Below are 23,312 nucleotides of genomic sequence, written 5' to 3' on the forward strand. Positions count from 1 at the left end.
TGATTACAGTGTGTTTGCCATATGGACTCATTGTTTGCATGTACTTACCTCAGTTTCAGCTGTAAAAGAGAGGCTTTCGAAACTAAGGGGGTTTAATTGCAATGAACAGCACTGAGAAATGATTTAATTTTCTCCGTCTCGAGATGATCACCAACTCGCTGATGCCCGTGGCTGCACTTGACAAAAATAACTCACGGCGGAGTTTTCTGACACAGTGTTACACACTGCACTGGACAAGAGATGATGAGATCAAATGAGTTGGTGATAAGCTTGAGACAGAAAAATGAAATCTCCTCTCATGTTGAAGTTCCTTGCAAACTGTCATGTAATCAGTGAATACAAGGGTCCCAGTACTCACCCCATAGACCAGTTCACCCACCATCCCGTTCCACGTCTTGGTCTCGGGGTCACGGGCTCCGTACTTCCCATCCATTACTATAGACAGTTTGTACTTAATTCCAACATGTTTGGCAATCTCAGATGCTAAATCGACGCAGTAGCCTTCATATCTGTCATTCCCATCCAGATGATTAGAACTTTTCTTGTACATCACATAAGGAGCTTCCTGTAGGTTCAAACACACTTGGTTTATTCCACTGCCATGGCTTGCACACACATCCAGTCATACAATAATATGCACACATGCCCGCACTTCACTCAAAGAGCTGATTCTACCCAGAGTCATGCAGTCGTGCAATTACAGATGATGCCCACAAATGCATAAATATGCAGTGATAAGAGAAGCGCAATCAAGTGGTCACACTGCTCTCATCAAAGCCGTTGCAGCCAGACACCAAGCCCAATGCACTCAATCCTTCTGAGCCCAGGGGTGCATCTGTATCTGAGTTATGGGAAGAAAAAGCACAACGCATGTGTGAGAGGAGCAGCACTATGCACACTCAATTTGGGATCTGGGCTGAAAGGCATTGGTATTCAAGGTGTGGGCCAGCTCTGAGTGGGTGGGATGGGAATGGGGATGGCTTTCATAAGTAAATGCCAGTGACAGGAGAGGGATCAGAGTGCCCATTATATCTTAACATAGTCAAGCACATTGGACCAAGGCGTGGTTAAGTATTGTTCCATTCCAAAGAAAAACAACATAAATAAGAAATTAAAGAAAACGAGCCACTGTTTGCTGTTCAGAAATGCAAAATACTGCATGAATCAAATAAATAATTAGACTGGAAGAGCAGGAGCGTGCTAGTTATGCTCTCCCTTTCAAACGGCTGGTGCAGCTTGTCTGTTCTTTCATTGAGCACATAATCATTATCAAACAATAAGGCGCTCAGGAGAGCACGTATCGTCATTACAGCCACACACAATTGGAGTGCATGTAGGAGCAATGGTTTTATTTGTTCTGTGCTGAGCGTATCCCTCACCTCGGATCCATTGAGCAATTCCTTCAAGTTAACACATGTTTACTTCCTGACTGTATTCTCATCTGCAGATGTTTAATGTTTCCTAGTGGTTATTGAATGAGGCTGGCTTTTTCCCATGAATGCAAATTTAATCTGCTCAAAATACCAGAGCTTCAAACATTATACACTATGTGGTTTTACAATGTTTGTTTTCAGTGTCAGATCATTATCTTGCTATCAAATAACCTCTCTATGCAGTGTTAGGAAAATACAGTTGTATTTCAATAAACATTTATGGTTTGTTTAATCTGCATACAATTTGGAGAAGGTCATACTTCAACACAGAACAATTAAGAGGGCAATGCAAAATAGATCAGGAAGGCAATAATCACTGTCTCATCCGGCTCCATTGTGAGTTATTTTGCTTTGCCCGTCTGGCAAACCATCTCTGTATAACTGTGTTCATTCTCTGGCCAGTCTATCCCGATGTCATTGAACATTTACTTGATGAAGAAAGACAGGTCTACTTACGTATGCGTTTGTATGCGTTTGTAATTGATGGAGTCAACCATAATAATTTACCATTATTGTGATGTCACTGCTACGACAGGCCACTGAAGTATGGGAACTCAAAATGCTTTGGCACCCACACTGATACAGTTGAAACACTCTCTCGGAGATCGACTGTTTCAACATGTAGTGAGTGGATGGAAAGCAACACAAAAAAGATGTGGTTCTACCCGCCCAGGACAGAATGTCTCACTCATGAGAATCAACACCATGACCTTGAGTGGCAGAATACGTCAAACATTAAAAACTACACGGAAAGTGTACCATAATAGTAGTGACCACAATCGTTCGGTTTTCCACAGAGGAGTCGTTGGAGACCTGCGGGTCCATAATATTTACAAATCGAGTGTATTCGTTCCAGTACCCAATCTGCAAAAAGAAAATGTTAAGTGATACTCCAATGTTTCTGTGCATATACTGTAAAAGACAGAAAATACAGTTACTACAACCGGATAAAGCATTTTTCAGTTGACAAGACCACCACAGTCATCATGTATATACTTTTCATTTTAATATAAAATGAAAATATTACAGGTAAAAACCTGCTCAGTAAATAATACACTGTTCAATACACATAATACTGTTTTGCCCTGTACCTGAACTACTTTTTCAGACATTTTTTCTGCTTTTTTATAATAAAACCTGTATAGAAAAATATGAAAAGGTGTGCAGAGTATTTGGATTGATCTTGGGCAAAACACAAGCATATGGCAGACTACTTGAGCTCCTCCTATTCCCGGCTTCTCAGGTTTGATGGTAAATAATTGATATGCAGGACCGTGAACTGCATACACATTTAATAATTTAGCATAATATCCCACTGCCTGCAGTTTCTTGTGTGCAGGGCTGCCATTGCTGTTACTCTGTATTCTGCTGTACAGATGCTTAAGTCAAACTAATGTCAAGTGTTTGTTTGCCCGTCTGAAATAAGGGTTCTGGCTCATGATGAAACGTGTACCATATGTTGCTGCCAATAGTACAACTGTTGCTGGCTCAACTTTCCCTCCTCACATCTGGTTTGAGCCTTTTTTCCCCCCTCTTAGATCTTTAAATGTTTCGACCAGACAGGTGTACAAAAATGCAGGGATTTAAACTTGCCAAATGGAGGCGCTAGAAAGCAGCAGACTTATCAACACGGGTGGAAATATGGATTGCACAGTTAGTTCACTTGCCGGCCTGATAAAAGCAGTTGTGTCTGATAAGGATATTGGGAGACGAGGTGTGTTATGAAAGCTGCACTAGAGGCAATAGTCTGATTGTAATTCAAGCTGCCTGGACACTTATCAAACTTTGCATCAAATATGACAGCCGCAGCTAAGAAACTTCCTCTGACTGTCAGTGAGAGCGCTCTAGAGACAAAATTCACAATGCACAATGTAATTTCTCTGTTTTGTTGACATTCCTGAAAGATTGCATTTCAAGTGGTTCAGGGATGTTTGTGTGAGATGTGACCTTGTACTGTTCCCATAAGTTTGCACATTATACGTTTTCTAAAGGTTTCAGCTATGAAAAAAACAGAAAATTGCTTTAAATTTCACTAAGTATTAAATATGTGGCTAGTACAATATTACCATAGATCTGTCACGACTTCTTGTTTCATTAAATGATAGATTTTACAATAGTTGTTTTGGTTGTACATTTTCTATGCAATGGTGGGAACATTTGCATTCTTTATTTTCTAATATTATTTGCGTTGTTTAAGTTTTGAATAAATATCTTCCAGACCAAATTATTTTGTATGATAAAAGGTTGAATAAGTAACTTCATTGTCTAATTATTGTTTCATTATTTGTTGCCGCTCCTTTTAATGATACAGTACATCTAAAACAATTATCCTGCTCAAAATGTGTTCTTCTAACTTGCCACGGTACATTCAAATTTTGAAAAGTAACAATATTGCCAGGTATATTTTGGGCCACAGACAAAGCCATAAGTCATGGTATCATAAAATGGTCCGGGCTTTTATTCTTTGTTCTAGAATACTGTTGAGCAATGAATACAGATGGTCTTATTTCCTGTTTCCTCTCTTCCCTGAATATGTCCCTCTTTGGCTCTGTATTGGGCTATTGGTTGTGAAGACTAATTGTAGTGTGGGCTTCAGAGGCATAATCACACGTCATATCAGTCTGCGCCTTCTCTGATCCAGCTAACAAGAAAATTCGCAGCTGTCTGTTGGAAGTTGGCGAGGTTATAAAACCAGGGGTCATCATATGTTACTGGTTAAAATGCAAATGTACCAGTGGGAATTACCGTTTTGAAGAGCAGCCAGAGGAATTCTTGGAGTCCCTTTCTACTGTAATTGGTTATTTGAATGGTAATTACTGTCAGGAGCGGCCCAAAATTCATAGCTGCCCCGTGGCATAGAAGAGGTCCTCCATCACTTGTTTGATAGGACAGTTTGAGCCATCAGATCTCAGGGCTGTGTGTGATTTGTGGGACTTGTAATACACTCGGCGTAGCTCATCAATGCTGCTACCTCACCAAGGTAGAGAAGGCAATCAGTATTACTCTGCTCTGTCCTTTGAGTCCTGCTGGTCCCATGGCACAAAGAATGACTGCATAAGCGCTCTGTACTTTAATCAATGGCAGTGCGGGCCTATTTGAAAATGCCATGCTGTTTTATTAAATACTTGTTAGCCCTGACTTTTCGCAACTGCATGTGGTGCGCAATATTTATGGTAGTCTTTACTGCTAGTTTTTTTCCGAATAGATCAATACAGGACGGGGAACGCAGCTTCCTGAACCATGGTTGTGTGCTCGTGATAAGGCCTATATGGTTGACGCTTGATGGAGGTTGTCATTCAGACTTACCTTCCTCGGCCCACCTGTTTTCATCTCATAAATGTCTATGGTGTAGTTGGTCCTGCGGCCGTAGTTGTCAAACTGGATATTTCCCGTCATCCCCTGCACTTGGACCTGCCATGTGGGACAGACAGACACAGACAGGCACATATAGAAAAGCAATCACCCGGCACATAGAGCTAGTTTTAAGGCGCTCATGTCAGTGGAGCCGCTGGAGTGAGCACAGGCTGTTAATCAAATGATGAACTGGATACACTTTAATAAAAGATGTAGTTTTATGGTAATGAGAGGCAAGATTTGAGAGAGCTCCTTGCACAGATATCTGCAGGCGGAGGGAGGAGACCGGCTCTGCGCTCACTGTCACTTTGCATCTTTATCACCCAGCGCTCTCTGCTATCTCTGCTTCACTTCTTCTTCAAGCCTTCCTTTACTTATCAGTCTGCCACACTCCCTCCCCGTCGCTCTCGTTCCTCCTGCAGCGCCCTACCGTTTTGAGAGCTCTCTCGATGTCGATGCCTTGGCTCCAGGGTACAGCGGGATTAGCCAGACAGTCCCCGGCGCTTCCTCTCCGGGACACGTCCACGCGCTGGCGCCGCAGGTACCGGAACGCCTCGGCGATCACCAGGATGGCATCGTGGGTCAGAGCCGAGGTGTACTGCGGGAGAGCGAAAACAGAAGTGAGACTCGAGCTGAACAAGCTGTAAAAAATCTGAGGAATCTTGTGTGGATGTGACACCCCAGGACTCACCAAAAAGTAGCACCGCTCATGACTTTTTATAGTTTGGGGCCGTTAGCGGAATATGTCTGCACTTAGGAATTCCAGACGAGAAGTAAAATGTGGGCAAACTATACATACCAAACACAGTGCTCACACATTCTTTTTAGTTTTACAGTTTGGTATTTTTAGGTGCACTAGGCTGTCACTAACAATTATTTCAGTAGTCGACTGGTCAGCAATATTTTGATACGAATATTTCTACTGTACAAGGTTATTGTATTACTCTAGTCTAGTGGGACAATATTTACTAAGAAAGTATATTCTTTTTTTATTTATTTCCTTATCAAAATGTCACAATTTGTCAATTAATTAGTTTCAGCCCCACTATGTAACTTTTCTGGTGGTGGTTCCAAGACAAGCGAGTTTAATACTGTGTGCTAAAAAGAATAAAACAAATATTGTGCTTAATTTTTGTGGATAAATGTGTTCATACTTATCGCATCTCTATCTGTGAATTTGTTTGCACAATGAGAATAATACATTATTCCTTAAGTGGTGTAATTTATTTTATTTATTTATTTTTGAAGACTCAGAAAAAATCAATCGAACCAATTACAGCCCATTTGTTTCCTGGTATGCCACAGTACCTCCACTTAATAGCACTCAATGTCTTAAAATGATGCGAGCAAATGCATTGTCATCTAGAATTCAACAAAATGAAAGCATAAAAGGTTTCTTGATTGCTGCTCCTTCGTATGAGTTGTGTCTGATAAATTCTTCAATATAAACTCCACGAACTGACTGTACCCTCGCACTGAGGCAGAGGAGTAATCTAGTGGTCAGGACAATTTCACAAAGTTATTACTGCAGTTTTAATTGAAGATGAGAGGCCTGATGCAGTACTTAATCTCCTATACGCACTTTCCCATCATGTTATGTTGACCTTTTCCCCACTCGCGCCTTGAGACACCGACTTTTGACCACTGCACCATGACAAAAACTAATTAGATGCCATTCAAAATCCATTTATTTCTTGATCATTGTTTAATTAGATGTAAATTGAAGCTGTGATATAACCTTGCCTTGCACTGCCTATCAATGTATTGATCGTTGGGCTGGATTAAACACAAAGCTGGGGAGGGTTGAGGGGTCGTAGGTGGAAAGTGACAAAGGCAAACAAAGGATGAGAGAAGGAAAAGTGATAGAGCCCACTTCAGAAGGAACAGGACTTATACTCTGCATGCACAATCAAAAGCCTTGCCGCTAAAGCACCTTCAGAGGAGTGTTCCGGGCTTCGGGGAATTCTCTTTCATCCAGCCGCTCCCAGCGCTGCATAAACTGTTGTACAATGGGGTTCTCTGGGTTCACTATCTGAAACCCTGATATGTTGGCTCCACCAGCGAAGACTTTGTCCAGGCTCACATTGGTAAATCCCTGGGACGAGACAAACAAGTTATGTTAGGAAGTTAGTACTCGAGTTACCTGTCCTACTTTGAAGTTGCTTGAATAAAATTAAGGAGTATAAGCTCAGTAGAACACTAGAAAGGTCGACATTGTGTGGTACTCGACATTTATAGAGCAGTGTAGAACATGTGTGTACACTTAAAGTCCAGACGAGTTTCTCTTTGTGGTCTTAATCAAAATGATTTCACAAGTTTGAAATTTGTTGTCAAATTGTTGTGTGCGTCACCACCTGGACTCATTTTTATACTCAGAAGTTTGGGAAGAATTACCGGTACTTACTAAGTGAGTGAGCGGTAAGTGTGGCTCGCACTGATCTGTGTATAATTGTTTTAATGCATTTTAATCTTCTATTATGTTTTTGAGTTTTGACTTGGACTTGTAATTTAAAAATATACTAAATCCCAAATGATAAATCCATTATTTAATATGTTGTGTGATTGTTGCCTTTTTATGCAAGAATAGTTCACTATTGTACAAAGGCTGTTTTTCTTACACTGCATGGAAGCAAAAAGCAGGTCATTCATTCAATTGTGCCTTGATCACACAATGTTTCTCTCTATTTTACACTCTTACAGTCTTTAATCTGCTTATTGTGCATGTAATGTTCAAGGCAAGTCCCATCACACACAGCGTGGAGCAGATCCCGTCTGTCCCAGTGGAATAAGTGGGTTATTACTCACCAGATTGGCCAGAATGTAGTGGTAACCTCGGCTGTTCTTCCCCAGGGCCACAACCTAAAGCAGAAAAACATCGACACAGTAAACCCTGCATGGGAGCACAGAAAGAGGCTAGAGTTTTAAAGAACTAAACATATATTCAGTGTGCATAGAGAGCTGTCCTTCTGCACCACATCCTTCTGAAGTTTCCCAACAAAGAAAACCCCCCTTAGAATAATAAGTAAGGAAAGTCTGCTTCATTACGTAGAGGCTAATAATGAACTATGCAGCATATTTCAATATTCAGCTCACTTGTTTCTCTTAAGTGCTGGGAGTCATGGAGCAACTGTTGGACAGAAGGCTTAAAATACAACCAAAGAAAGTTACAGTGAGAGACAGAGAGATGTGGAGCTCACTTTGCTTTGAAAATATCACACCTTCGGAGCAAAACAGCATGTTTCAACCCACACAGCTTGTCTGAAAATAGTTGCCAGCGTTCTAAGCAATTCTATAATTGTGGTACCAACCATATGCTGTCTTTTATTCAAGATTTTCCCTTTGTTGTAAACCACAAATTTAGCCACTTGTCAGGACTAAATTGGCTTTGCTTTGAGTCTATTACATGCTGGACATGCCCTTCAACTTGTCCTCACAATGTAATTTATGACTTTCCAGTGTGTGATTTTCTGAACGGTTTCCATGCCAAGCCTTGTCTTGGTTTATTATTAGTATTATTGTTTTTTCACACAAGATTTTTAAACACAAGTTCACAGCTAAATCAACATGTTTGCGCATATTCTGGATCCAACTCAAACACTGTCAGTTTATCATCGGTTTGTGCGTGTCTTGTATTTGTTCTATGGGTTCCTAATGAAGACAGAGAGAATTCTGTGCAACAGTGGCAAACAATTATCCTGGCATGAGCTGAAGATGATTCATATTCGCTTGTCTCCTCTTTTGGACATCAGGGGGTGTCTCATAAATAGTCTTCACACTGTTTCTTCTCCAGTAGTGCCACATGAGGGAAGCACTAACACATCAAGGCTTATTCATTCATGTTAGGAAGCCGCTGCAGAGGGTCATCACTCTCTGACAGCCTCCTCGTCATTAAAGCGTTACTCTTGGAGCGCTGCAGGGTGCGCAACGCCGGGAACAAACCAAAGAAAAGTCAACTGAAAACAAAAAGAAAATGAGCTGATTATCATTCTGAACTAGCAGGAGTTTGGCTTTTAGGATCTATCAATCAGCAACTAATGAGTAAGTGACAAAATGCCATGCAAACAGAAATCCTTCCAGTGCAAACGCAGAAGTCGGAGTCTGACATGTGCTGAAGAGTTAGATAACTTTCTAAGATAACTTTGATACAAGTAGATAAAAGGGGAAAATTACAGTTACAATGTAAACTTTCACATACATCCCACTACAGTCTATGTGTTCACAGAGCCAGTTGACCCAATAGCCTGCGCCTCACACCGCCCTGCAGACAAAGGCCAAGCCCACATGCAGCAGACAACCAACCAACCTGGCAACGTCTATAAGCCACAACCTCAGGACAGAAACCAGCATGGCAGCAATGGCACGGACTTTTCTGGCACTAATGTCCTTTTAATTATCTCCACCATCCAAATGACCTTAGTCTGCCCCGCTCACGTTTTCCTCTTTTTTTTTACCGCGGATCGACACTTCTGTTGTAATCGCAGTTTCGGTCCAGCGGGAACGGCATTCTTTTAAATGGAGAACGAGGGAAAAGTCTCATCACTAAAATATGCTATAAAGTAGATTGATTTGTGTAAAATGTCTTATGTTCAAGTCAAAAGAGTCTTTATTCACAAATCAAGGTGGATCATTTAAATTTAGATAATAACGTGACTGATGCTTTGAAGATATGCACGATTTGAATAGCGATTTTATTGTTTATAGTAAGAAATGCTAGATAAAGAGCTGATTCGAAAATAAAAAATGAAAAATATGTGTTAAACGTAGGGTGTAAGGTGATGCACTGTGATTCAGACACAACTAATATGTTTAAATACATATTTTAACACATTGACATAATATTGTTTGAATATCACTACCGGGTTATCAAAAAATATATGTAAATAAATATCTACTTTTGTCAATACCGCCCACCTAGATTTACAAATTGCTTTTTTTTATTTCTTTAGGCCAACTTTTTCAATAGCGAGACGATTTCTATCTGTTCTATTTTTCTAATGAGATGCAACATTATTCAAACAATGAAGTGCTATTGTTTGGGGTCGTGCCCGGTCAGTAAATTCTATTCTATTTAGTAACTTTAACTATCCCTGAGGAGCAATTAAAAGGCGCAGCGTTACAAGAATAAAAATGTATTCAAAAAACGTGTGACCCACATAAAATCACCCACATCCATCCCCACATTGTAGAGCTCATGTTTAAAGCATCTAAACCTTCACTTATGGAAATCTGTTCACAGCGGTAGAAGGAAAGGCTACTTTTTAACATTTTGGCTCGAATTGCGAACTGGCTTAGCTGTTTAGCATAAACACTGAAGAAATAGTAACAGGTAAAAGGAATATTGTACCTTTTGTTGTGTCAAACGGTTTTGCACTAGCTCTCAGCATTTATGGCAACGCTCCTAAGTCACAGTCTTATTTGGTTCTGCATGGTAAGGCATTAGAAGGCTATTGATTTTATTTTTCTGTATGTGGAATAAGCCCAGCACTACCTTTTCCCTCATGGATGTTGTTATGAAAAAAAAGAAATGAAAATATGACCACGGAAAACACATAAGAAGAGACTATATTTTACACGGCTGCACCTAAAAGCAATTCAGGTCTCATGTATCTTCCAAACTTTCCGTCCTTTCCTGGCTCAAGTCTCCTCTTATTGATTTATGGCGCTGTTAATTTATTGTTATGGCCCACATACAAACAAGCGCCCGTCCACTTCCCAATTACCCTGTTTTTCCCAAGACACTGAGGTGAAGAAATGTGTTTAAGCTGTCTGCCCTATAAGTAATGTGGATCCTCATCGTATATAGACTGCCCTGGCTCATTGATCCGTCAGTCTGCAGCACCTTTGTTCTGCTGGTGAAGAAGGGCTGCCATAATTTTGCAGAAACTTTCAAGTATGATGGGGAGAGACAAGCTCGATGACCTTGACTTCACCCCCCCTCAGATTTGGCGTGCGTAGCCTGCCAGACCAAGGCCCAAGTGTAAAAAAAAAACAAAAAAACTCTGCAAACCTCATATTTTGCCTCGCCGTGTTAAAATTCAACCGTTGTGTTCTTCTACAACGAGCTTGTGAATCCCAGAGAGAACAAACATTATTTATGAGAGTCTTTAAAAATGCTCTGAAAGGCCTAGGCCCACAATAAATGATAAACACAACACTAACTGTTTTATTTTCACAGCTAATTATCTGCCTTCAACTAGATCCAAACTCGATTTCGATACTAAGGAATAATTTCGATACTACAATGATAATAAAAAGGCAATTTTAGTGCTACTTGTTTGTTTGTATGCACATGCACACAATTACTAGCATTTGTAGATGGCTTATAATAACGTATACAGTAAATGTTAATAATTTTTTTAAAGATGTAATTTCAAGCACAATATGGTTCTGTCTTTATGTTACCATGTGGTCTTATACCAGTTCTGACAAAGCTGTTAAGGTCATTCTAAAGCTGTCCAAGAAAGGTCAGATTCTTTCTGGTTTATGTGGTTTCTTTTTAGCATTGATACTTGTTCAAATGAGTATCTGATTTCCAATACTTTGACAGCCCTAATGCCTTGACATACAATCAATGGTTTATGACTTATGAGGCTCAAAACCTTTCAAGCCTATTTCTTTAAAAATATATTGTGCGTGCACCTACTTGACTCTAAACTCTATCTTACTCTGCAGTTTTCAGACCATAATTCACCTCATATCATGTATCAAGTATCGGTGACAATAATTTTGCTAGTGAAAGTTTAAAATTGCTGATTCTTTGTTGCGTACTACAAATTCTGTGAAAAATTACTAAAGGGTATGAGTTACACTTAATTAATTGTTAATAATCATTTCAATTAACTGATTAGATCTTCACCGTGGCTATCAAAGTGGGAGCTGTAATGCAATTTCTCGGGGGTGAATCGTGCGCCCTTAATCAAATTACACACAAAACCTACAGCAAACACTCAGAAAAGTAACCGATACATGCTTTCATATCTTGTATATAAACTAAAGCATTATTAAACAGTCCTTTGCTAACAAGCGTTTTGACTCGGTGCATATTTTAGAGGATGTAAAGATAGGATTCGTCACCCAGCAGTGTGTGGGATTAAGGCCTTGATGAGAGTGGCTGCTTTGATCCAGAAGGACTAGTGCTTCTGGCCCTGGGCTCTTGGTGCAAGCGCAGTCGGTGGAGGAGCTCTCTCTAATTAACAGGCCTGTGCGGAGCAGGGACTCCGATGCTTTTCATCAAAGCTCTGCTCCTAAAGACGCAGTAATCGTTGGCCTGTCTACAAATGATCATGGTTTTAGCGACAGTGGACCAACATGTCTAAGATGATGTTTTGTTTGTCGTTTTAGTCCTGCTCAGTGAAACAAACGTGTTGCCTGAAACAGAAGTGAATGATTTACCATGAATAAGTCCTATATGTACTAGCATGTGTCCTGTTATTCATAGATACTGGACAGAGGTCAGTGAGGTCAGTCTTTGGCACGATAATCCAGGCACCAGCGATGGAGATGATTGATGGATACCTGTGGAGTGTATATTGGCTACAGCAAAAAAAAAGGCAGAAAAACATGGATGGCAGGAACCTAGCTGACCATCAAGGACTGGACTGAAATAACTTTTACTTTGAACTTAAACAGACAAATGTATCAGACCGGTGGGATCAATACTTTGGGGGACAGATGCCTAACTGAGATTTCATATTCTATTTCTTTTCGATTTTGTCTTTTTACTCTCTGGTCTTGTTCGGTTTTTTTCTATATCTTCGGTCAGCTTTTTATTGTATACAAATTAAAACAAATAATTTAAACTTATTGAGATAAAAAGTTCAACAAAACAACATTGGTTTCGCTTTGACCAGTGGTTCTGAGACTTTTCTCACCAAGCACAACCAAAGAAAAGAAAACCTTTGCATTGTATTTATTCCTTAGTTTGTCCCTTTGCCGTTGTTTTATCATGTTTCAACTGTGACTAAAATAGGTGTAATGGCTTTAAGCTTTAAGTCTTAAATAAGCCTTTCTTTCTTTATAATGCGTTTTTTCCATAATACTTTTTCTCTCTGGACTGAGTTAGCCTTTCACTTGGAGGCAGAGGCAGCAGGTCACATCCCCTCACAGTTAACGCCTTAATCTCTTTAATTCTATAATCTAAAGTAGGTAAATGCCCCTTAAAAGCCAGGGCTGGTGGTGGCAGGGATGTTAAGACTGTGTATCACCTGCTTTTACAAAGAGCAAGTAAATCTTCAGTGGTCTGCCTTAAGCTAATGTCAGATCAGTGGCATCTCGTCACTCTCCTCCTCCTGGCCATTGCAACATAAACACAGGCAAACACAGTCAAAGTCATTAAGGAGATGTTTATGCTGGAAGAGTTTAAAGTACCATACTGGGACAGAAAATCAGAGTCATAGGATGGGTTCGTCTAAAGGTAAAGTTTTAAATGATAAAACAAGGGAAGGTGTTGAAAATGTGCACCACCGCTATATCATTTTAGACAACAAATCTGGTCTTATTAGGCCCGAGCGCCACAAGCTGGCGAGAGGCCTATTAGTCCCGTGAGGCCGTGCAAAGCACGGCTGCGAAAGTGTGCACGTAGTGCGCATGAAATCGAGCGCGAAGCGCTCGCCCACTTCCAAACACTCACTAACGCACTCCTTCACTCATGCACGCCCCGTGCAAACTAATTAGTAGTAGGAAAATGGAACATTACCGTTGTAAATGGGCGAAGCCCATGCAAAAGTGCGCACTAAACGAGCACTTTACATTTCGCGGTCGTCATCCCCATATAAAGCACTCATTTGCCCTAAGTAGCTCACGAATATGTTCCCCATCTCTTGCATGTTCCGTGCATATAAGCATGTAATGCAAAAATTGAACATGCAAGATATCGGGAACGTATTCGTGAGCTACTTAGCGCAAATGAGTGCTTTATATGTATATATTTTAAAGTGCTCGTTTAGTGCGTACTTTTGCACGGGCTTCGCCCGTTTACAACGGTAAAGTTCCATTTTCCTACTACTAATTAGTATGCACGGGGCGTGCGTGAGTGAAGGAGTGCGTTAGTGAGTGTGAATAATTGAATTATTACTGTATAGAGGGCCAAAAACACAAAGTGGGCGGAGCCCACTCAAAATTAACGAAAGTACCCGTCAGTGACCAGGGACCCACACCATGAGGTAGGAAAGCGCGAGCGCTTTCTGAAAATGTATAGTTTATGATATTTGAAAAATGGGAAACATTGTTTTCGCATCGGAATATTATTCTTTCTTCTTTCTTTCTTCTTCTTCTTCTTCTCGGGACAAACCCCCCTATTTTTCACCCAGTGAACATTGATGAAAAGTCACAAAAATTTGCACACCTCTAAAAATCGTGCCTCTCTACATTCTGGCTATTTCCCTTTTCTAAAATAAAAAAAAAATGGCACGTCAGCGCCCCCAAATGTACCAAAAATGCATTATAGAGAGATAGGAAATGACCCCAAAAAAATCTGATCGTAGAATCATGAAATTTGGCGCAGAGGTAGATGGTGACAAGAGAAGTAAAAAATATTATTACGTCGGCCATATTGGTTCAAAAATGGCTAAGCAGGACTCGGAAGTTTTTCCAAACGTCATACTTTTACGAACTCCTCCCAGGGCGTTGGCTCTAAAAAGCTGAAATTTTGTGAAAATGCTACTGAGGAGTGGGACATCAAAAGTTATCCAAATTACATTGATACCTGTCACGGTCTCTGTGCGGCGAAGCCGCAAACTCTAGCTAGAATTTCAGAAATCTCCCAAATTTAACATTTCTGCCGTTTGCGCAGATAAAGTCCGAATTGCATCAAATTAGAATCAGTTGTTAAACTCTTTGCGCTAAACGTACTTGAAGTGAAATAAATTAATTTAGCACCAAAGCACCCCCTACAGATTTTATATGGAGGTTAAATGTTTAGTTTTGCAAAATTTTATGAAATTTGACACACAACTCAATTTTAGCATCCCCATCAAAAAAGTCAATGAGACCCATGTCATAATTGTTATGGTTTTGCCGTAGCGATGACCAAAACCTCCCATGTTATTCCAATGGAGAAATCGCCAGAACATGTTTACACTTTATACTTTCACAAACTCCTCTCAGGGCGTTAGCCCTATCAACCTGAAATTTGGTGAGACTCATCTTCAGGGGTGGACCATCAAAAGTTATCCACATTTTTATTCAAAGAGTCACGGTGTCTGTGCGGCAAAGCCGCACATTTTGCCAAGAATTCAAAATAAAATTGCTTTTTGATGGTAAAACAAAGGGGAGAAGATGTGACAGCGTCACAGATTCAGCAGTAGGCGTAATAAAAGGACAATTGGGGCGCGTTAGCGCCCCCTCCTCTTGCGGCGTGGCGGCGGTGTGGCGGCGGCGTGGCGAGGGCCGATCATTGCCGCTTGCGGCTATATTTTCATTGTTATTTTTGCTTGCAAACTCTTGAGAATCCATCTTGCTCTCGCTTGGTTTGGGCGAAAGTCAAAACAACCAAAACAACTTCCTCCTATTTTAGGAGAAATATAGACAGTTTTATTTTTCAAAAACGTACAAATGGAGGTGCTTTGTGCATTTGTCGATGGGAAAGATTACTGTGCTTTTCCCTCAACTGGATTAACATTTTTTTTATTTTCTGCTTCTTCCATGGTTTTGCATCAGCCAACCAATTGTTTTTTTAATGTCCCCAAAGGTTTCGACGAGATACTCATGAAGAACTCAATTCAGAGTGAGACACAGATCAATCTGACGTTAGCCAGGTTAATGTTATTCTGTGGCTGTGGTCCAAATGTAAATAATAAATACAATTTATATTGAAAAATGAATACATTACAAAGACATTCATTTGGGTGCTTTTCCAGAGTCACAGGTGAACAGTTCCATAGTGACTTGACCAGATTTAAAGGTGCACTCTGTAGCTTTTCTTATCCTAAATTGATGTTTTTGAGCTTTTAACGATTACATTTATTTTTGTAATGGCTGAAATCACAACAGAGGTTTCCTTGTGCGACAGTGAGAACAGATTAAGCAATGTTCATAGGGATTTGGCAATGTCCCAGCATCTCGTGTCATCATAATCAAAAACATACCTGGAGTTGTATTTAGCTTAATTCACACTTTTTTTGATGAATCCTGTTTCGCGTCAACAACAACACTCAACTGCGTGGCTGCATTGACATGTCAGGGGAAAGCTAGCATTTGTTTATCTCATCTATGAAATCCCCAGTAAATGGATCCCAAAGTCAGATCGTGGGAAACGTGACATACGGTCAATTTTATTTATTTCTAAAACATAATATACCAAATTAAAGGTCCTCAAGAGCATGTTTAAAGGCGTATAACAATACAAATAATGCATACTATTTGGCTTTTAAACTTATCTTAACAGGTGATGCTTCCCGGCCAAGTTGTAGGTCCGATTTGTGGAGAGGAGACGGCGCTCACCACAAGAATGCATGTTTTTCAAGGTCATATAGAGCAACAAAAACATGCATGATTAAATATATGCTATAGATCAGTCTAATGCTATACTGTGGAACATTCCTGACAAAGCAATAATATCTTCATGGAGACAAGCAGGTACCTGACCCTCCATCTGAAACGTAACATGGTGCACCTTCAATATTCAATAGAAAGGCTTTTGACAGCCTTTTGCTAGGACGAGCTTGAGGAATTCTTGGGAGCGTTTGACAAGTCACACAATTTCATGTAAATGTGTTTATTATGATTACATACATTTCTGGTTGAATGTAATAAATCACCATCATTGTTTTGTTTCTTCATCTGTGACATGATTCATCAAAATGCACATCAAAATCCCTCTATATGAAGCTCTGAGATAAAGTAAGCCCTACTGCTCCTTTCTCTAATGCTTAGAATTGATAGGAATCCTTTTTATACAGTAGACACCTCTCACATGAATACTGTCACGCTCAGCTTTCCCCTTTCCTCGGATTTAATAAAACATGTCTCGTTCCCTTCACCATGAACAAGGACTGTATGTCAGAAGTCTCTATGGGAAGCAAATATGACCACCCCTCATGCCTCGGCACGGCACACAATGTCCGTACAAATCCCCTAATGCACTTCTCATTTTCCCTGCATTCTTGTAACAACTTATTGTTTTTCTTGCTGCATTAAATTGCACATTGTGGCACGGAGAACGCTCTGGTTGCCTGTCTGTCTTTGAACAGCTTGCGTGCCCAGGGCCAGTCCCAGTGGCAGTCCCTTTTTCCCTCTTTTCTTTACACTAGTGATGAGCCGGTCGGTGCGTCTGAGCCGACTCCAGCTCACAAATCCCAAATGGAAACGAGGCCAGCACACCACATAAAGGCAAACAGCAGTCTGTATGTGTAACGTTATAATGTTGGCGTGACCATGCCTGTAGATGTGTCCGATGGAAGAAGGTCGATTTTCTACTGTAAGAAAACCATTGTGGAATATGTATTGTTATAGTTGTGTATATTTTTGTATCAATTTTTGAGACTTTACTGTTGATTCTGTTGGAATTGGAGAACATGTATATTTTCAATTAGCATTTAGTTCAGCAGTGCATTTAAATTATAAATAAACGTAGATGTAGATTCCTAATTGTTTTTGTTTTGTTTTTTGTTTTTCTGAAACATCTAAAAAGAAATACATAAATGAAATAAAAACATCAACCACATGTCTTGAGACAACCGATGTTATTGCTTTGCCTAGAATGTTCGAGAGTATAGTATTTTGCTTGTCTTCATGGTGTTGGCTACGTTAAATGCTGTACTAAGACAAGCAGGTGGTGGACCCTTCATCAGAAAAGGGACCTTGTTGTTGTATTATTACAGTGTAGATGTGTTCTTGTTTAATTACATGCAGTCTCTGTTGTATTGTGATGAGGCAGAGGTGAAATTGGGTTAATTTATCTGCAGTGCGGCTTATTCATGCCAAGTCCTATGGCCAATAAATCCTGAGTGATTTTTAAAACCTAAAATGATAATGTCCCAGTGTAGCTTACTCTGAGAATTCCAAAAGTGAATACGTGAGGACACAACTCACAGAGCTCTATCCAGCAGATGAAGAGCGGCCTGATGCAGCAGTATGCTAATTCTCTTTTACTGTGTTCACTTGCATCATGGGGAGTGATAAATGCTGCTAATAAAGGTGACAGCTGAGTATGCACCTCACCAGAGCATGGCACCTTTAGGATCTGTGTCTTTTATTGAAGCTCAACTTTTAAAATATCTGTCTTGCTCACGAAAACAGCACCCAAAAGAAGCAAACTGCTTTTTTCAACTCTGCCAAAGCCGATGCAACTTAATTGTTTACAGTTTAGCTCACTATGCTTTTTGACAATTCATTGCCTTTTTCACAGAACACATTTATGACAATAGTTCTCTCTATTGTTCAAGCTAAAGCAATAATTCAGGTTTCTTCTACATGTTCTACTACATTTAACAAAATGAACAAATACATAACCCACCTTCTTTTGAATCAAAATACATGCATTTGGCTAAGTTTGTGAATATATGGGCTTTACAATGGATAGTTTTGAGTGAAGTATGTTGAACACAATCTCTGCATGTATCCAGTTACACATATATGATACTTATTGCCAGTGATCACACTTAAAGTAGCTGAGATGATTTCCCTGTATGTCAGTGTAAGCGTGTCTGCAAATGAATACTCATCTATTCAAGATAACTCTCTACTCCATGGAGTTCATTGCCTGGTATTAAGACATTCATTCTGCGCTCTGGAATTGCTCATAATAAAAATCGTAAAACTAAGCCACTGGAGCCGATTCCCATTTCCCATGGCAGTCAGCGCCGCTATCTGTCCTGCCTTATGACACTCTCCACAGCCAATGACCTTGACAGACTGAAGGCACGTTTCAACATTGTGACACGGCAGCACTAGGTTTAGTTTTAAATTGTCCTCCTCTCACCCGAGATGAGACTCGATCTGTCCACAATCAGCGCTTAATAGAGCGGCAGCGGCAGGTTGGAGCAGCAGGGGTCCTCACAGCTGACACCAGCTGCTGTGATTTCCCACACAGGAGACAGGCTATTGTTTATTTAATATATGTTACACCCCGCCCTGTCCAGGACGCTGTCTGAGAAAGAGACTTCTGTTTTGGACAATGAGGCCTAAATATACTAATGTCACAATACTAAAATATAAAACTCACATTCTCAATATTCCAATGCCACAATAAAATAGAGACTGTAATATTACTATGTGGTCTTTCGAGTTCTGAAAAAGACCTTTTATACTCTTATGGAAAGGTAAAACTGTTGTCTTGTTTCTGTGATTTTTTTCCCAGTATCGATGAGTTTCTAGTTTGACTGCATATTCGCCAAAACAGTAGCGCTCAAATGTGTTTTTTCATGGCCGATCCCGTTACCGATTGTTTAGAATCCAGAGAAACCGATGGCTGACACGCTCTGCAGATATTTTGGACCCATATGTAGGGTCAATTTAGATTTCCCATTTGATTTGAAACTCATCCACAGACCAGTTTTACTACAAGAGCAATGCAGTTCTATATTGTGCAGTGCCCTCTTTGCCCTAACATGTTTAAATAAAGCTTTCTAAATTTATTCTTTCGGCAGCTTGATGGCCCAGACAAAATATCGGCGTCTGCTGGAGTGCAAATCTTGCCCTGATACAAAACAGTTTTAACTTTCTGGACTATGATGAACTACAAACTCTGCTGTATTTTCATGCCGTTATGTTGCAAGCTAATGTCTTTAACCATTTGAGCTCAAGCTTTTCTGTTTAATTAGATGGTAAAAGTCAGCCTTCTCTCACCACATGCGTCACCTATGGCCGGTTGTTGTTCTTCCACATTTTGACTATTACTGAAGGCTGCTGACTGACGTGTGCAATGAAGTAGACAAATTTGGGGATTAAAAAGCAACAGAATGTATTGCGAGATTAAAAACAAACAAAATAAAACCAATCTTAATTGTTTTGGGGGGCTAAATCCAATTAATTCACAGACATTAACATTAGATGCCTCACACTGGAGCGTAATCTGCCTTTTCCCACAAAACTAAGCCAATTTTTACAAATTCCAAAAACAGAAAATATAATTAGACACAGCCAATTATTGCAAAAAGCTCAATTGTTTCAACAGTCTCCTGAATCAAATTATTAATGAAAACAACAAGTGAAACTAATGGTCATTGAGGGGATATTGTTAAGCAGAGAGGGGCCGATATGTAAAAGAATGGTAATGAGGAGCAGATTGGTTTGTGAGCGGCAGGCTGCAGTGTAGAGCCAAGGAGGAGATGCATGTTATAATAGGCACTCATCTATTCACCGTAATTGTGTTTCCCCCACTAGAAGGATTGGTGCACCTTTCATTTTGTCCTGCGACTGTGGACGTGCGCGAGGAACCGAGGGGCTTTGGGGGGTTGTTAGGAGTGGATTAAAACGGCAGCAGCAGCATCATCAGGGCTCCGTCCAAATGTTTTTCTGCACCTCGGGCCCCTCGGACCCGTCTCCACAGGTTTCGAAACTCGCCAGGCCTTATGTTTTAGTAATATCGAGCCAATGTGTTCAAACAGGTGGGATTCTGGCAGAGTAGTGGTATTTATTGTAACCTGCTGCTACAGAGCATCTCATCTGCCTTCAAACCAAAATACAAGCCAATAAAAATGATAATAACATTTAGAGAAGCATTGGCAGAGCAGCTGGGTAGAACTCATTTGTAGTTACATTTACTTGAGTAACTTTTCAAATAAATTGTTCTTGTTTTTTAGTCAGTTTGCTTTCTCAACATATCGCTTTCACCTAGAAACAACAACATTGTCCGATCTGCTCAAAGCCGTTTTCTCCAAATGCATTTTTCTCCCACAGAGACATAAAGATTGAAGTAGCACCTAAACATATTCATTCTTAGACTTAACAAGATTTGGAGGAATACATCAAAACAATTTCTTCATATCTAATTCAAAACTTAAAAAAACCCAACAATAATAATACAAACATTATGCCAATTTTCTTTAAGATCAAGCTTATGTCAAAATCAATCTGTATTTTTGCATGTAATATGTCAACAAAATGAAGCAAGAAATTGATTCCTGACTCTATCCATCTTTCAGATTTGAACGTCCCATATATGCATCATTTATATTCTGTATGATGAAAAACTTGTAATACATGCTTTTCTTTTTTAGTGAGTAAACAACACTATAATCTATATACTGTTATGTCTCATTTTTTTTCCTGTTCTCCTGCAGTGTCTCTCCTTAAAGGACAAATATTATGCATTACTTCTATTGTTTTTGGCCTTTAAACATGCTCTTGAGTAACTTTAGTTTGGCATCTCACATGAAAAAAAGAAAAAAAAAGAAGGTAAAAATAACAAAACAAATGAGTTCCAATGTCTCGGTCTTATCCCACACGAGGAACTGAGCTATGATCTCCATCTACTGGCAGCAGAGGGAATTACATATTTGAGAGAAAAAAATATGGGAGCCACCAGGATAATGTTGCGTAGTTGTATTATCAATGATTTATAGACTTAAAAACAGCATCGAGGATTCTTTAAGCCACATCACAGATGGAGAAAACGTCACACGTGAGAAGATCAGGATTAATCAAACTAGTGTGAAGGAAGCTAAATGCCTCTCTAGGTATGTTTTTGACGAGGAAATGATGTGAGATCATGGTTGAAAGCTCAAAAAAAAAAAAAAAATCACTTAATATTTACATGTGTCCTTGGCTTTTTAAATACTATATCATACACAAATTATAAATAACAAGTTACGTCCAGAAAATTACTCTTTTTGTACTTCGGCTTGATTTGAAGTGATTACACATTTTTTGGTTCACACGCCCCTCCTCCAACACGCTAACCCAAACGTGTCATTTTCCAAACAGACAAAGTAAACCTAAGAGCATAACATTTCAAGAGACATAAATAGAAGTTTCTCGCACTGTGTTAAACTGCCCACTATGGAAACAAAAGATAGTGATTTTGCTGTTAAAACAACCCATAAATTAAACCTTATTGTGCAACATCGTTGTTCATCTTTAAAAAACAACAGAGACAAATGCATAATTAGCCACAACCATCAGCTCCATGTCTGTCAAGGCTCTGTGTGATTTACATTTGTTGACAAGGCCTCTACTGTTTGTCGCTTGGAAAACTGTGTCCTGCAATTATCCTGCAGCGAGTGTGAGTCAGTGGAGCAGCTCTGAGGCCGTGTGGGTGTTCGCCTGAATAACGCACTGCGCTCCTACCTGCTCCAGTATGGTGTTGATCCGGTCCACCTCACAGTCAATGACGTAACGCTTCTCCTGTCTCCTGTCCATCTCCTCAATAATGCGCTTGAACTCGGCGGCGTCGGTGGCACCGCTGACTGACCGCGCCGTCACCTGCCAGTTGTTAGCCACGGCCGCTTCCATGATGGCCTGCAGGATGGAGAAGCCTACGACGAAAGATGACAAGAATTAGTCCCACTCGACAGAGCAAACATGCGCGGAGTTAAAGGGGTGATGAAGTGTGCCAAGATGGGGCTGAAATCCAAAAGGTCAAGGGTTGTCTCATTAAAAAGAAGTGTGGAATCCAGGTTGTGAAGCAATAGAAATATGGAGTAGTAGTAAGCATGGAATTAAGTATTGGTTTGAACGCAAGTACAAAGCCATTCAAACAAAATACCAAGAGAGATTAACAAAGCAATCAGTTTTAATATGTGTAGATATGATTTTGAGAAATAAATGGTAGTATTTCCAAACTGAAAACTGGAAGGACAGAGTTGACTAGTACTACACTACATTTACTTGTGAAACTCAAAGATAAAACTGTACTGTTATTTTCAGAAACAAAACTTTTTCTCCTAACACACATTTAAGATTGTTAAAGTATAGTCGTACACCTTGTTCAGAATGTGTTTTGGTTATTCATCCCACAGAAAGTGACAACAAGTTTTATTTCGATGATATCAAATGAGTTGAACATTTACATTTCTTGCACTGTTCCTTCAGATATGATCTAGTTTGTATCATTTGTCATGGTTTATCCTCAGGAAAGAATTTGTGCATTTAAAAAAAATAAAATTCCATCTACTTGCAACAACTTCAAATCATATTATCAAATCATTTTATTATTTTTCCCCTCCATCCCTTGTTGGGTAATGGGAGGTTTTGTCTATGGGAGTTTTTGTTTATTAGAGATCTTCTACTGAAAGTGTTTTTCAGACTTCCTATAAGTGATCTGTTCTTCTGTATCTACCTCTGTATCTACCTGCGTTGCATCAATGAAATTTCCCCATGTGGGACAATAAAGGATTATCTTATCTTTTCTTATACATCAGATACTGGTACTATTACTACTTTTTTACTTTGTACGTTAACTTTATTCATATTAGTGATAGTAATATTATTTTGAAGGAGCTAATAAACCATTTGGCCAGTGAAAAATTAGGATCCGTTTGTCCTAAACTAAACCCCTGAAATCACATTTTAATTAAATATGCTCCGCTTTGAAATGGCAATAGCCAAGACCAACAAATGCTAAATCTTCAGTCCATTCCTCCCAAC

At 39.7% G+C, this 23,312-nt stretch overlaps 1 protein-coding gene across 4 annotated transcripts in view; it reads right to left on the minus strand.

Moving 5' to 3' along the window:
- The window catches only part of gria3b (glutamate receptor, ionotropic, AMPA 3b), a 100,951-nt gene that overhangs the window by 20,782 nt on the left and 56,857 nt on the right, over positions 1-23,312 (minus strand). For all 4 annotated transcript variants that reach the window (XR_011925924.1, XM_072438048.1, XM_072438055.1 and 1 more), the window contains exons 4-10: positions 22,014-22,201; positions 7,593-7,646; positions 6,721-6,882; positions 5,218-5,385; positions 4,740-4,844; positions 2,193-2,297; positions 359-565 (exon numbers count right to left, since the gene is read on the minus strand). Coding sequence is in view for 3 of the 4 variants with exons in the window: in XM_072438048.1 (XP_072294149.1) it covers positions 359-565; positions 2,193-2,297; positions 4,740-4,844; positions 5,218-5,385; positions 6,721-6,882; positions 7,593-7,646; positions 22,014-22,201 (989 nt within the window). In the remaining variant the exon portion in view is untranslated. The remainder of the gene's footprint in view (positions 1-358; positions 566-2,192; positions 2,298-4,739; positions 4,845-5,217; positions 5,386-6,720; positions 6,883-7,592; positions 7,647-22,013; positions 22,202-23,312) is intronic.

Source organism: Eucyclogobius newberryi, unplaced genomic scaffold (assembly GCF_026437365.1).
Source record: "Eucyclogobius newberryi isolate DKJ021-1_F unplaced genomic scaffold, fEucNew1.0.hap1 SCAF_11, whole genome shotgun sequence".
Classification (NCBI taxonomy): Eukaryota; Metazoa; Chordata; class Actinopteri; order Gobiiformes; family Gobiidae; genus Eucyclogobius; species Eucyclogobius newberryi.